This window comes from Tamandua tetradactyla, chromosome 10 (assembly GCF_023851605.1).
Source record: "Tamandua tetradactyla isolate mTamTet1 chromosome 10, mTamTet1.pri, whole genome shotgun sequence".
In the NCBI taxonomy this organism is placed as follows: Eukaryota; Metazoa; Chordata; class Mammalia; order Pilosa; family Myrmecophagidae; genus Tamandua; species Tamandua tetradactyla.
Window position 1 is genome coordinate 6,113,974 of NC_135336.1, and position 15,166 is coordinate 6,129,139.

The window sequence follows — 15,166 nt, forward strand, 5'->3', positions numbered from 1 at the left end:
TTTTCTGTAATTCAGTCAGCCTGTTTTGAGCACCCACTATATGCCAAGCGCTGCATTTGGGACCGAGTGTGCAGCACTCAGGGGAGGATCCTTACTTTGGCTGAGATTTTCTTGCTGTTGAATCAGTGTTGGGTTTAGTCTCTGTAGGTGATAATGCGGGCTGTTATTCTATTCCTGTTCAGGAAGTCTCAGGGGAGTTGTAAGGATTCATTGATATAGTCACATTTGTTCAGTAAACATCTACTAAGCACCCACCCTGTTCCAGGCACTGTGCAGGGATCCTGGGGGTTCAGAAATGATGCCAGGAGCAGTTCACCTCTATCAGAGGAGTCAGGCATAAAAAGCAAGCATCACAAATCACTTGCATCTCTGAGGAGCAGGGATAGTGCTGAAGTCTAGGAGGCGACCTCCACTGGTTGCCAGAAGCAGAAAGGGTAATGCTGTCTGAGGTGATGGGAAATGGACAAGAGGGGAGAATACCTCAGTAGAGGTCTTAAGAAATCAATCTGGGGTGACTGGAAAATTCAGTGTTTTACCAGAGAATTTGTGGAGAAAGTTTGCTCTTCCTTTCCCTCAGTAGGGCTATTTAGGTGAATCTTCTTTGATCTGTCTCATTGAAACAACTTAAGAGATGAGAAGGTATCTTGAAGTTCTGAGTGCCTCTGATTAGAAACTCCTGCTAGATGGCAGACTTGGAGCCTCAGCAAGGGATGATATCAAGGGTCTCATGTAAATCCTGATGGGAAGTTTCAGATGAGTGCTCTGAGGCGGTAATGGGGCACAGGCTGGGAAGGCTGAAGCTCTCTGAGGGTTGCAGAAGTATCATTTTGCCTGGTTGTTTGGCAGAAGTCTTCTTTTGTGGAAAGTCCAACCTTGCAGAGTAGCTGCTGGCAGGAAGCTTGTATGAGTTTGCCAAACACTAGCCCTCTTGAGCTTCAGCAAAAGAGAAAGTGAGTCCAGGCTCCCCTCCCCCCCATTCTCCTTTCACTCATACATATGAAAGTCGGACCCTAATGCTGCCATTTCCAAGTCATGCAACTTTGAAAATTACTTGTATTTTCAGAACCTCAGTTTCTTCAGCTATCAATGGAGCTATTAAAATTTGCTCTTCCTGTGTCACAGGCTTATACTGAGCCTCATAATGTCTAATACATATGAAAGGGCCTCACGAGTGGCCAAAACAATGCCCATATGTAATGGTTAGTGCAAAACTGATGGTGAGGAAGACTTTCTTGCAGTTGTCTCACAGATTGGGTTGTCCCTTGTAGAGCCCTTGGTTCTTGAACCCTCTTTGGTCAACATTTACTGTCCCTATTACAGATGTCTGTTCTATAGTGGAAAGATCGTAAACTTTAGAATCAGACTGTCCTGAGTTGCAATCCTGGTATTAGCACTGATAAGCCGTTGACTTGGTGAAGTCTACAAATTTGCTGAGCCTCAGTTTCATTTTCTAAAGTGAGGTTTTAAAATATCTATCCCGTAGTGTTATAGCAAAGATTAAATTAGGTATTGCAAATAAAGTATAGCACTGTTTAATTTCCTAGGCTGCTCAAGCAAACGCCATGCAATGAGTTGGCTCAAACAATGGGAATGCATTAGCTTCTGATTTTGAGGCTAAAAGAAGTCCAAATCAAGGCATCAAGATGATGCTTTCTTCCCAAAGCCAAGTGTTCCGGGAGTGGCTGCCAGTGATCCTTGGTGCTAGGCTCCTCTGTTACAGGCCAATGCACATAGCAGCCCCTCCTGGCTTCTTTTTCTTCTGGGTTCCAGTGATGTTCAACTTTTAGCTTCTCCCTCTGTGGCTTTCTCTCTCTTTGTGTCTGAGTTCCATTCTGCTTATAAAGGACTCCAGTAATAGCATTAAGATCCATCCTGATTGAATTGGGCCATAACTTAACTGAAGTAACCTAATCAAAAGGTCCTACTTACACTGGGTTCATACCCACAGAAATAGATTGAAACTATATACTAGGGTGTATAGTTCCACAAGCACATGTAGGCCCTCTTTAAATGCTACTTTCCCTTTTTCTCCAGTTCTTGACCAGTTGCAATAGGTCCCTATAACTAACTGTGTTACGTGTCTGAGGAAATTTGATTCCCAGCCCCTCCCATTTCATGATCTCTTCTTCTCTCTCTGTGTACATTTCTTTCTGAACTTTCAGAAGGTAGGAGCCCATAATTATCAGAGTCACTGGGTTCCTAAGGTCTGAGGTGGTGGGAAGTGGCTTTGATTGGTACTTCCAGTGGATTTCGAAACTGTGTGGAAATCAGTTAAAGTGTCCCAGATGAAGACCCTGAAGCTCAACCTGATGAGTGGAGGCCATGCTCCACTCTTCCATCTTTCTTGTCTTATGTCACCTCCACATGGTCTTTGTGCTGAGGTGCTGCTCTCAGGAGTACCTTTTGTGCCTTTACATTTACCCATTAACATCATCCTCTTATTTGGTCCTCCCCAATACTCCATGAGTAAGATAGGGCAGAAATTCTTAGTCTACAGAAACTTAGAAACTTGTCCAAGGCCACCAAGAATGGGAGTGAGGGCTCAGGTTTCGTGAATGCCTACTCCAGTACTCTTACCACCTATCCCTGATATTCTTGGAGTGGGCTCCCTGAGAAGGGGCTGCAGACCCTTTGTGTGTTAGCAGAACCCCAGGGGCAATTGTTTTGACTGTTATGATAAAGAAACCCAGTGATTTAGGAAAGAACTTAATGTTTTACAAAGGTGAAAAAAAAGATATTGTTTGAGTTCAAAGTGCTTCTATCTTTCATCCAGTTATGCAATAGATTTTGAGAAAACAGAGTAGGTCTTTACCCAGGTATAAAGGGGAATGATTCAGGTTTTATTTGCTCAGTGAAATCTGTTTTCTGGAACTTTCAATAGTTCTGCATGAGATGTAATGGGAAGGACTTGGCTTATGGACTCTATTCGCTTAGATTTGAACCCCAAGGCAGCCATTTACTCAGCACTATGGTCATGAGTACTTCCTTAACCTCTCAGAGCCTCAGGTTGCTAATCTATGAAATGGAGATTATGTACTTTCATAGATAGTATGATCAGGGCCCCTCTGAACAGCTCAGAAGATGCCCTTTATATTCAACTATGATATGCATCGTCATCCTTGGAGTTGTGCATCATGGTGATCTTGTTTATGGTGAAATTAAATGAAGGAACTTACAGTTTGTTCAAATGAGTTTTTGTTTTCATCTCCTTAATTGGTCACATGTCTCCTCTCTTGACAAAATTTGCCATCCTTTGCCATAAGGTGGGCAGCTTCCTGTCCCTTGGTCATTCTGTTGCAGAACACTACATAAACTGGAGTATTTTTTAGGTAAGCCTAGGTCTTTCTCTACTGCAGGATTCTAACATCACAGCCTTTAAAGAGATGCATCATAAATCTATGGCATCATCTGTGGTGAGAGATCACTTTGGGGCTATTTTCAAAGGATATTGGATTTTAGGGAGGTCAGTTTCTGGTGAGGTAGATCAATCAGCCTGCCTTTCCTTTTCATCTTGATTTTTCAAGCATGCATGCGTTCAGTTAACAGACAGTGCCAGACCCTGGGAACTGAACAATATGTAAGATGCAATTTCTGATCTTAAGCATCTAGTGCAGTCAGGGTGCTAGACCAAGACAGCATAAAACTAAGATTCTGAGTATAAAAAGGAATGATGAAAGGATACAGCAAATGTTCATGGCTCAGAGTAGGAGAAGGAAGTGTCAAAAGGACTGCTGTCTACATTTAAGAACCAAACTGAGGCTGAATTTTTGAGAGTTGCTTAAGGTAGTTCCTTAGTAAACCACCTAGAATTCAGGTCTCCTCACTCTAAATTTGTTGTTCAGCTAATCACCCCACTTCATGCCAATTACCACTTTTGGATTTTCTTTATATCATTTTTCTTGACCCTCCCCCCCCTTTTTTAGGCTTGTTTTCCTGCTGAGAACAGAGTGGCTTCCCTGAACACACCTTTCATTATGCTTCACATCAATCTAAAGAAAATACTCAGCTATTGCATCCTGGCCTTTTTCCTGTTTGGGGTCATCTGCGTGTGGAAGGAATTGAAGAAAGGGAGTCTCTATGATTCCCTTAAATTAGATACTAAGGAATTCCAGGTGTTGAGGAGTCTGGAGAAAGTGACCATGGGGTCTTGGTCCTCAAGCAGCATCCAGGACCCCCCCAGAGGCAGCCAGGCTCTTAATAGTCCTAGGGGCTCAGTCAAGGCCAAGCTGGAACCCTCTTACCAGGTGTGGAACAAGGACAGCTCTTCCAAAAACCTCATCCCCAGGCTGCAGAAGATCTGGAAGAATTACTTGAGCATGAACAAGTACAAAGTTTCCTATAAGGGGCCAGGGCCAGGTGTCAAGTTCACTGCTGAAGCCCTGTACTGCCACCTCCGGGATCATGTGAATGTGTCCATGGTAGAGTCCACCGATTTTCCCTTCAATACCTCTGAATGGGAGGGTTACCTGCCCAGGGAGAACATCAGGACCAAGGCTGGGCCATGGAGCAGGTGTGCTGTTGTCTCATCGGCGGGATCCCTGAAGTCCTCCCAACTTGGCCGAGAAATAGGTAGGTTCTAGGATATGAAGGTTGTTATCTGAACACCAGTGCTCATTGGGCATACTGATGAGAACTAGATACAAGGGTCCCAATTCTCTACCAATAGAGAAGGCACAGGAATAGCTGAAAATATGGGGTTCTCGACCCTTGACATCTTTATCAATCAGAAAGCTTTGTTTTATTTATTTTAAGTATTGGTGTTCCACAGAAGAGTTCATTTGAAAAAGAAAGTTCCATTGTTATCAATAAACATAAAACTACAATTGGCTTTTCAAAATAATGAAATCATGGTTCTCTATTTCATCTTTAGTTACTGAAATTTTATCATTTTATCTGATTAATTAAGGAATAAGCATCTCTTGGCCTCAACTGACTGTAATTTTCAGGTTTTCTCTTAGAAAATAATTAATTAAAATGATTAAATTTAATTAAATTAATTAAAATTCTTAACTTGGAGGTCATAGATGAACTTCAGGATATAAATTATATGCAAAAATGTCTGCGAATTTGGGTGTATAATTGTATGTATATATGTGAATTTGCCTGTTTATTTTTCCAGAGTCCATAGCTTTCAACTGATTCTCAGAGGGGTCTGTGACCCCCCACAAAGGTTAAGAAACACTGATAAGAATTTGTTTCTCTTGAAACCCTGTATAGTTAAGAGAAATAGAAGGTCTGTTCATATTGCATACATTTCTAGTGTGTAAAACAGAGAGCTATGGATTTGCTTAAGGCTCTTTATTTGCCTTATTTTGAGAGAATGTAGTTTCCATTATTGTGAAATGAATCAGGCTAAAGAAAACAAAGCACAGGAAGCTTTCTCTTCTGCCAGGCTCTGGAAGGTACTGGAGCAGGTGATGTCATGTGCCTCCTTTTTTCTCTTTCATGTGACTGCCAGGAAAAATGGTCTGAAACCAAGCACAGGCTCTCCAAAGAAGAAAATTGAATGCAAGTTGGATTTTCTAGAGCAGAAAGCAGTGGTGAAATAATATTTTCTACTTTCCCAAATAGGCAGCACTTACTAGTAAAAACTGCCAAGATGACCAGTACCTACATGACTTTTGCTTTTGTCTGCTTCGTTTCTCTTAGACTTAGTTTTCTATAAACTAAGTGAGATTTGTTTTGTTCATCCATAATAGCTCTGCGTTTATTTCTCCCTCTCCCATTTTTGCTCCGTAATGTTAAGTTGCCATGGTCTGCTTGGGGGGCAGTGTTGACCTTTGAGGCAGATCCTGATCTCTCTGACTAGAACCACAGCTTTACTTTTATGCACTCCATAAAAAGCTTAATGAGAACATTAATTAAAATAATCTTTTTTCTATAGGCTTTCGTTATAATTACAAGTAATGTATTTCCATGGAAGGACTTTGATCGTGGGCTATAATAAAAATTGCATGTTGGGCTTCACATGTTCTGCCTTTTATCAGGAATATCCTTTGGGCATTTAGTTTAACACATATTTGAAGGCACTCAGTCATTTGTTTGATTCGTTCATGAATTCATCAACAATGCAAATGAAGTGAGCTCAGAATCAAAAAGGGGGAAGGGATGGGAGACAAACATTTGTTGAAGGCCATCAGAGTGCTAGGAGCATGTCAGGCCCATGCACTTCCCGTGATGTCCAGAATTTGTCAAGCTCTGCCCAACTATCGAATGTATCAGATGGTGTCAATTGTTGACTCTTACAAATAGTGTTGCTAATAAGGTTTTTGGGCAGATAACTAAGCAACTATGACTGCCCTCCATTTGCATCATAGTACTTATCATAATCTCTAATTATCTTATCTAGGTGTTAATTTACTTATTTATTGTCTCTCTCCTTGCAGTAGAATGTAAGACCTCTGAGAGCAAGAACCTTGTCTTTTCTTGCTAACAACCCTTGTCCCCACAGGTGGCATTGAGAACTCTGCCTGGTCCAATGTGGGTCCTCAATAAATACTTGTTGACTGAGCAAAAGAAATTCTTCTTTCTTACGGTTGACACCAAGGATCTTTCCTTATTCTTCTTTGCTGGTGTTTTCCATTTGCCTTTCCGAATCTTCTCTCTACCTTTTCCAGCTGGCCCTTTGCCCTGGGAAGTTGAAAGTTTTGGATTGTATAGACTGGGCATCCATGACATCTAGCTTTTATTTGGGACTGGCTGGTAAATATACTGGCATGAAACGGGGGGTGGGGATGGGGGTAGGAAGAGTGAGACTAGGGTATCTTTCCCTGGTCTCTCCTTGTAGAAAACCACAGGTTAGCTCTTTCTGTTTATTGAAGGTCTCAGCACCTCTCAATCAGCACCCCCTGTCTCTAGTTCCTGCTCCCTACCTTTACCTTTCAGGTCTATGAGGTGAGAGCAAAGGAGGAGAGAAAGGTTGGGGTATTGATTCCACTAACCCCTTCTTACCAATTGTACATTGGCAATATCTGTGTTTCTTCCCTAAAGGCCACAACTTCTGACCAGTAGGCCTTCCTCAGCTCTGGGTCTCTTCATTTTTGCCAAATTAGGCTAGGGGCAATAGTGGCTCCCTGTTCTAGCCAACCCTGGGATAGTATACTATTCCTTATAATTCCTTATAATTTCCTCAAGTTCTGTCCACACCTTTGTAAATAGTCCCCTTATTAAAACTATCCTTGATTATTCCATTTGAGTTTGTCCTCTCTTTTGGTACCCTCACCAATAATTTTTTCACCTGAAAAATGGGAAAGTTTTTTCTTTTCACTAAGTGAAGTTTCTGATAGATCTGTATTTCTAGTGACTACTACCATTCACTTTTGAAACCTACGACTATTCTGACAGTATTTGTTGCAATTCTGAATTGTATAAAGATATACCTCCAGCCCTATTTGCAGTTCAGTGTGTCTGCCCTGTAAGCAGATAAAAGTTTGGACTATATCTAAATTTTGTCCAGGCTCGAGGATAGGATTCTGTTGTATTTGTGAATGAAATGTCTAGATTTTGAGGTTTTTTGTGTTGGAATTGAAATAAAGAGGAAGACTTTCATCGTTATTTCTGTGGGCACCCTCTTTTCAGAACATCTTGTACTGAGCCAAATGCCCACTTCTACCCCCAATCCCACCTGTGTGGATTACGAGCAACCCCAAACCACATAGAATGACAGAGGATTGGGCTGCCCCCAAATCTCATGCAGATTTCAGTGGAGAACCCCAAACTTGCTTGATCAAGTAAGGTTAGAAGGAGCTGTCATAGAATTATAGAGACTCAGGGTGGAATGGACCTTAAAAGTTATCAGTTCCCTTCCGAATCAGATTCGCCAATGTTGAGTAGAGAAACTTCTCTACTCAGGAGTTTTTCAAATTCTTAAACAGTGGAAGGACAGGGAATTCAGGAAGTGAGTAGAGTTTTTAAGGTAGTATGTTTGATCTTGGCTGGATTTAGGACATTATTTTTTACAACGAGCTTACTTTTTAAAAAAAAAACCAAAAGAAAAACACAAAACTTGGGGCTTAGTTTAGTTCTATGATGTCCCATCTCTTCCATGACCCAAGTTTGTGACTCTTCTCTGGGCCTCAGGTTCTCAGCAGAACATTTAGGGGGTTGTCTTGAATGCTCTAGTGAATTCCTGCCATTTGCAGAGTACCACACACATTTCAAAGTGCAGTGGGGTGCTTTGCACTTCTGGGGTAGACCAGACCAGGTAGTATCTTCATTTTAGACAGGGATAGAAATACTACCTACTGGTGATACGAAGAGACTGTTTGGTTTGATCCTTTGGTAATTGGAGGACTGATTCCACTATGAGCAGTGTACTATCCCTATTCACTCTTCTGCTGTGCCTAGCACACAGGTCTCTGAACAGCTTTCAGATCTGCCATACTATGGACCCTTTTAGCCCATGAAGTGGCCTGGCAGGGCAGGTGGACATCTTTGTCTGTGAGATTTACCTGATTGTACCATATAAATATTATAATTTCCTCTTATGTATCATGATGGGATAAAGGCTGGGAAGCATTCTTCTATTGCCTTCTCTCCTTCCATCTGTCCCATCTCCACCCAGTCCTTCTGTATTTCTGCACAACTGTAGTAATCATTGCCTCTCTTTTCTCTTGTGGTTTATAGACGATCATGATGCAGTCCTGAGGTTTAATGGAGCACCCACAGCCAACTTCCAACAAGATGTCGGCACGAAAACTACCATTCGCCTCATGAATTCTCAGGTAAAATTTCTTCTGTGCAGAAATGGAGTGTGAGAAACATGGTACAGCCTCTAGAGTGGAATGTATCTACTCGGAGATGTCAAAGCTGCCAGCTTAGTGAGGTCTCTTCACCTTCCTGAGTCCCAAGTTCCTCACTGGAGAAGAAAAAGGCAGTAATTCAGTGACCCACCCTGGCGGTGTATTCATGGAAGAAACTCTGTGGTATTAATCAGCATTCATGTCCAGTGTCCAGAGAAAGCAGAGTTCTCTATAGCTACCAGATCAAATCTGGAGTGTTGTATAAGGAGCAACAGAGCAGAGAACTTCAGAGGAAGTTCCAGAAGAGTGTTGTGAAAGGTAAATTAAGCAATACATGTAAGAGTGCCTCATAAGCTGTAAAATTTTATCAAAGTATTACAGTATGTTATCACCATAATGTTTATGTTTAATCCATCTTTAGAATAAATGTAGTACTTTTGGAATTCGCATAGATAATTAGTTTTCTGAACTACTTCCTGGTAGCATTCCAGAAAGTAGGAATGCAGGGGCAGAGATGCCCAAGAAGTGAGGGAGGCACTCAAAACAGGTCTGGCTGGGGTGGGGGTGAGGAATACGAAAGGATTTGAATTGCCCTATAGAGGGAAAAGAGACTGGACCTTCAGGGTTGCTAGACTTCGTGGCAAATCTAGAAAATCAAGCAGAAGAGGTGGAACCAGCTTCCCACCTTTCCCTTTTCACTTCGCAGTCACAATAGATAAGGAGCTGTAAGGTATCTAATGCCTAACCTCTATTTCTGTATAAGATTGTATCTAAATATCCAAGATAGATGTTTATTAACAACTCACTCATTCAACAAATGTCTACATAATTGTGTAGATCTTGTAGTCAGTACATTAGTCTATCTGGCATTGAAACCCAGTTCAGCCTCCATTAGCTAAATGATCATTTTTAAGTTCCTTATGCCTCGGTTTACTCATCTGTAAAGAGAGAAGAATAATAGTACCTTCCTCACAGGGTTGTTGTGAGGAATAAATGAGAAAATCTGTGCAAAGAGCTTAGGACAGTACCTGGCATGTAGCAATGTTAGCTACTCTTACTATTTCTGTGTACCAGACACTGAGCTAGGAGTGGAGGACACAATAGTGAGCAAAACAGATGTGACCCCTGCAATTATGGAGCTTACAGATACAATCAAATAATCATAAAAGAAATATAATGTTACAATAGAGAACAGGTTCAGGGTGATAGAAGAGCCAAAAAAAGGGAGATTTGACTTAATCACAATGGCTTCCTGGAAGAGCTGATGCTTGTGCTGTTAGAGTGGAGCAGGAGTAGAAGAAGAGGCAATGGCATAGTTAAAGCCTTGTGTGGAGGAAGAATAGAGTTTAAGGACCTAGAGAGAGATTAGTGTATATGGGGGAATGGGCAGGGGGTGATAAGAGATGAGGCCAAAAGTAAATAGGAGCCAAGCCACAGTGCTGTGCTAAGGAGTTTTCCTCTTTATGGCATGATCATGTTTGCATTTTGTAAATATTACAGGCTTTGGTCTGGACAGCTCATTGGAGGGGCCATGGTGGATGGAGAAACACAGTTAGGAGGCTCTTGAAGGAGTCTGGGCTAAAAATGCTGGAAGCTTGCACTAGAGTAGTAATGAAGGTGAATATGACAAAAGAATGGATTTGGGAGTTATTTTGGAGGTAGAGTCAACAGGCTTTGACTTTGGATTGCATGTAAGAATGAAGGGAGTGGGGCCATGGGTACTGCTCTATTTCTGGCTTGTGTTAGTATCTGGTGAGAAGCTGTTGAAATTTAGAAGTATTTGAAGATGTATTGGGTGGTAAAGGCCAAGGTCAATGAGGAATGTAGAGATAAATGTGGTTCCTGATGTGGTCTGCTTCAGATGCCGAGTAGGCAGTTCTACAAATTGAGCTGGAGCTCAGTGGATAGGTCTAGTCTGGAGAAAAGAATTCATGTATCTGTTATGTTTGTGGCAGTTGAAGCAAGGGGCCCATGAGAGCCCTAGAGAGAGAATGCAGAGAAGAGAAGGAGGAGGAAGATTTAGGTAACAAACAGAGAGAGAAGGGAGGAGGGAGTCAGCAGTATTAGAGAGCAATGTAGATGAAGTCTGGAAAGCATCTGCTCTCTAGTGAAACCACTGGTGACCTTCGAAAAAGCTGTTTGACTTGTGTGATGAAGCCACAAGCCAGACTGGAGTGTATGAAAAGTGAGCATGGGGAGGGAAGAAATCATGGGAGAATGAATGCAAATGTTGATAGTTTTTTCTAGGAGTCTGGCTCTGAAGGGGAGGAAAGAGAACAGTAGCTAGGGCTCCAGGGCCACATTGTGTTCTCTACATTTTTTAGATTAGAAACAACTGAATATAAAAAGGTGTGGTCACTGTGGAAATCAGTTTGGCAATTCCTCAAAAAGTTAAACATCGAATTACCATATGATCCCACTCCTAGCTGTAGACTCCAAATAATTGAAAGCAGGACTCAAACAGATGCTGTACAACAATGTTCATAGCAGCATTATTCACAATAGCCTAAAGGTAGAAGCAACCCAAATACCCATCAACAGATTAATAATGGATAAACAAAATGTGGTATATCCATTCAATAGAACATTATTCAGCCATGAAAAGGGGTCAAGTTCTGGTACATGCTACAACATGGATAAGCCTAGAAAACATTAAGCTAAGTGAAATAAGGCAGACACAAAAGCACAAATATTGCATGATTCCACTTACAAGTGGCATCTGGATTAATTAAATTCATAGAGACAGAAAGTACATTAGAGGTGACAGGGACTGGGAGGGAAGGGGAATGGGTGGTTAGTTATTGCTTAATGGGTACAGAGTGGCTGTTTGGAATTATGAAAAAGCTGTGGAAATCATGAGGATGGTTGTACAACCTTGTGAATGTATTTAATGCCACTGAATTGTATACTTAAAAATGGTTAAAATGATAAATTTAAATTATGCTTATTTTACCACAAAAAAAGGGAATGGGGAGAGACCATTTAAGATAGGGAGAAAATGAATATACTGAAAGGAAGAGATAAGTATTCCTGAAAAAGCGATGGTGGGGTTGGGGGTTGATCCAAGGCTCAGTGGAGGGAGTCAGAAGGTAGGAGGCAGTTTCTATTGGGAGGATGAAAGGGCATCGATTTTTCTCTGTCAAACAGAATGCAAAGCCATGTCGGAGGGCAGAGGGGGAAAGAAGTTTTAATAGAGGAAGTTTGAGCAAAGGACATTTGAAATTGTCACTGAGCAGAGTGGAGGAGTGAATCCACCAGAGGAATGAAGTAGGATTTCCGGGCCATGCTGGGCCACTTTGAGGTCAGAGAGCATACATCTAGAGGGAAACCAATTTCTGTTCGATGCATGATTGATATAAACAAGACATCAGTAGATGGCAGCAATAAAGAGAAGGGAGCATGGAGTAGCCCTGACAATTCTTGGACTGGGGAATCTAGCCCCTACTTGGGCATCTTGTGATAGTGTTTAAATCATCCCTACTATGAAGAACTGGATCCTAACCCTGCAAAGATTCTGTAATGTTAACATTTAAAGCCATGGTAAGGCTGCCTGGGAGCCCTGGAGTCAGGTGGACTTTGATCAAATTCCTTCTCCAACACTTTCCATTTGTGTGACTTGAGCAAATGCCTTTATTTTTCTGAGCCTGAGTTCCCTTATTTGTAAACAGGGACTGAGAAAATTTGCCATGCAGGGTCTTTGTAGAATCAAATGAGCTACTAGGTGTGGAGCATTTCACTCAGCCAATGCTCCATAAAGGTGTTGATGGAGAAAGCTTGAAGCCTACTCTGCTGGGCTTCTGGTCTCCCAGCAGGGACAGGCACCCTACAAAGGAAAAGCAAAACTTCTGCTAAAGATAACTTTCAGAAAAAAATAAAATCATGACTCTTGTACAGAAATACAAATGAACATATACATTTGTTCAAGATTTGATTATACACATATGAGGGAGCCAGGAAGATATGATAACTGATTCAAAGGAAAAGTCGAAACAGCACAAATTTATGAGCAGTAAAATAATGAAACTGGAATTTCCATAGAGGGGTGAGGCAAGTCAATTGCGTCTGGGCAAGATTGAGTTTCTATGTCTTATCAGTTACCTACATTTACAAAGATTTGCAAAATCACTCCCATGAACTCAATATGATAAGGGAGAGGGTGTGCTGTAGACAATGCATAGTTTTCCACTGAAGTACTTTTTTTTCTTCTATATTCCCCACATCCTTGTGTTCCCTAATCCCAGGGTTGAGAGGAGGGTGTCCCACTTCCCAGGGTACACCGTGCATTCTCAGGAAGGCCTTTTTCCCATCCTCTCAGGCACTCCAGCCTTCCCTTCTCTCTGTCCATAAGCAATGCTGAATACCAACTGTTCCTTTAACAGTCTGGTCACAGGCAGCTCCATGGCTGTGCTGCGTGTGGTACTGGACTATGATGAACCCCTTTCCTCGTCGCGATATCTTGGGGAGTTTGGCAACCTGTCTTTCTCGATGTTTTGCCCTGGTCTATTGTCCTAGCTATCTTGTGCCTGTACTGTAGTCTGGTTCTTTAGAAAGCCAGAACCAACAGGAGAGATCTGTAAATATGAGATTTATAAAGGTGTTTCACACACCGTGGGAATGGAAGAGTCCAGAATCCCTAGGGCAGGCTGTGAAGCTGGTGGCTCCGAAGAAGGGTCTCTTCTTCCTGTGGAGGAGCTCCACAGGAGAGGCTCCTGGCTGAAGAAGCAGTAAAAGAGTGAGTCTCTCTTCTTCCTTAAAGGCCTTCAACTGATGTGGGAGACATGCCTTAGTTGATCTCAGATGTTACCAGCCACAGATGCAATGAACTGATGGATGATTTGATCAACTAGCCACAAAAAATGCTTGCAGCAGCGGTCAGGCCAGTGCTTGTTTGACCCATTTTACCTCATTTGTTATGTCATCTGCTGTATCTTTCATACTTTTTCATAATATTTTTTCATTTGAGAATAAGTTGTATATCTATATCATAACCCTTTATCCCTAAATATTTTAGTTGTATTTCCTAAGACTAAGGATATTCCCTTATGTAACAAAAGTACTGTTTTCAACTTCACACATTTACATTGATACCATACTTTAATCTGTGTGCATTCCATTTTGGCAATTGACCTAATAATGCCCTTTATCACATTTTCCCCCACTAATATAAGATCTAGTTTAGGATCAGGTGTCACATTTAGTTGTTATGTCTCTTTTAATCTGGAATATTCCATAAACTTTCTTTGTCTTTTAAAATTTTTGAAGAATATAGTGCTTTAAAAAAAAATGTGTTCCTTATTCTGGGCTTGTCTGATATTTTCTCAATATCATCAGACTCAGGTTGTGCATCCCTGGATGGAAAACTACTTATGTGATGTCCTCCTCAGGACATCGCATTGGAAGGCACGCAATGTCTGTCTGTCCTTCGTAGCTGATTTTTTTTTTTTGCTTCCAAATCCCACATGGGGCCATGTTTTATTATTCTGATGGTTCTTAGCACATCCTACCCCATATTGCAGTTGCTTATATACATGTCTTATAATTTCCAAGTCATTCAATTTTATAATGCTTAGCCCATTGCTTTCCTTGTCGGAGGCATTCAAATTGATAAGAGAGATATCAGTTCAAGTTAATGTTCTTTCAACCATATCTGGCCTCCTTCTCTCAAACAAACTTGTGACTAGAAAAAGGCACAGATCACTGGCCACATTCTTGCCAGTATGGCTGATTAAAATCTGCTTAAAACTGAATTTAGGGGTGGTGCCACGGTGGCTCAGTGGCAGAATTCTTGCCTGCCATGTCAGAAACCCAAGTTCAATTCCCAGAGCCTGCCCATGCTCCCCCCAAAATGAATTTGGTCTCAGTTTCCAGCAGATGCTGAGCCTTTCGCTAGTTAAGCCAGCTTTCATTGGATTAATTTTGTTATCTCTGTGTGTTTTGGCAAAAAAAAATAAATAAATAAAGACAGATTCTCCAACAACAGTGATAGAATTCATGGAATAGGACTACTTCTTAATAATGTCAATCAATGAGGATAGGGATAGGAAGATAAAATGAATTCAAAGCTAGAAAAATATTTTGAGGGGAAAAAGCACTACATAATTGTATCCACAAACTATAAGCTTTTATGATATATGGCTCATTCTCCTTCTCATACCAGTTTATGTTTGAATCTAGAATTTTATATTACCTCTGTTCTGTGCTCAACTAAACAATTTTCATAAGGGTAAGGCAGGGGGACAGTGTGATCCTGTTTTAAGGTATATACATTGCAATCAGGGTAACTGCTGTAAGAGCAAATTAAAAAACAACACAGAAGGGCCAGTGTACAACTAGGCTGCACTGAAGTACAGAGCAAAGCAAGGCAACCTCATCAGATAGGGCATGATTGCATAGAAGGAAAACATTGCAGCACACATGGTTATCTA

At 41.3% G+C, this 15,166-nt stretch overlaps 1 protein-coding gene across 5 annotated transcripts in view; it reads left to right on the top strand.

The window, feature by feature from the left end:
* The window catches only part of ST6GAL1 (ST6 beta-galactoside alpha-2,6-sialyltransferase 1), a 152,924-nt gene that overhangs the window by 115,969 nt on the left and 21,789 nt on the right, over positions 1–15,166 (top strand). For 3 of the 5 annotated variants that reach the window (XM_077117846.1, XM_077117847.1, XM_077117849.1), the window contains 2 exons: positions 3,924–4,569; positions 8,626–8,723. In XM_077117846.1, the coding sequence (XP_076973961.1) occupies positions 3,975–4,569; positions 8,626–8,723 (693 nt within the window). In that variant the 5' untranslated portion in view covers positions 3,924–3,974. The remainder of the gene's footprint in view (positions 1–3,923; positions 4,570–8,625; positions 8,724–15,166) is intronic. The other 2 variants (XM_077117850.1, XM_077117851.1) reach the window with 1 other exon arrangement.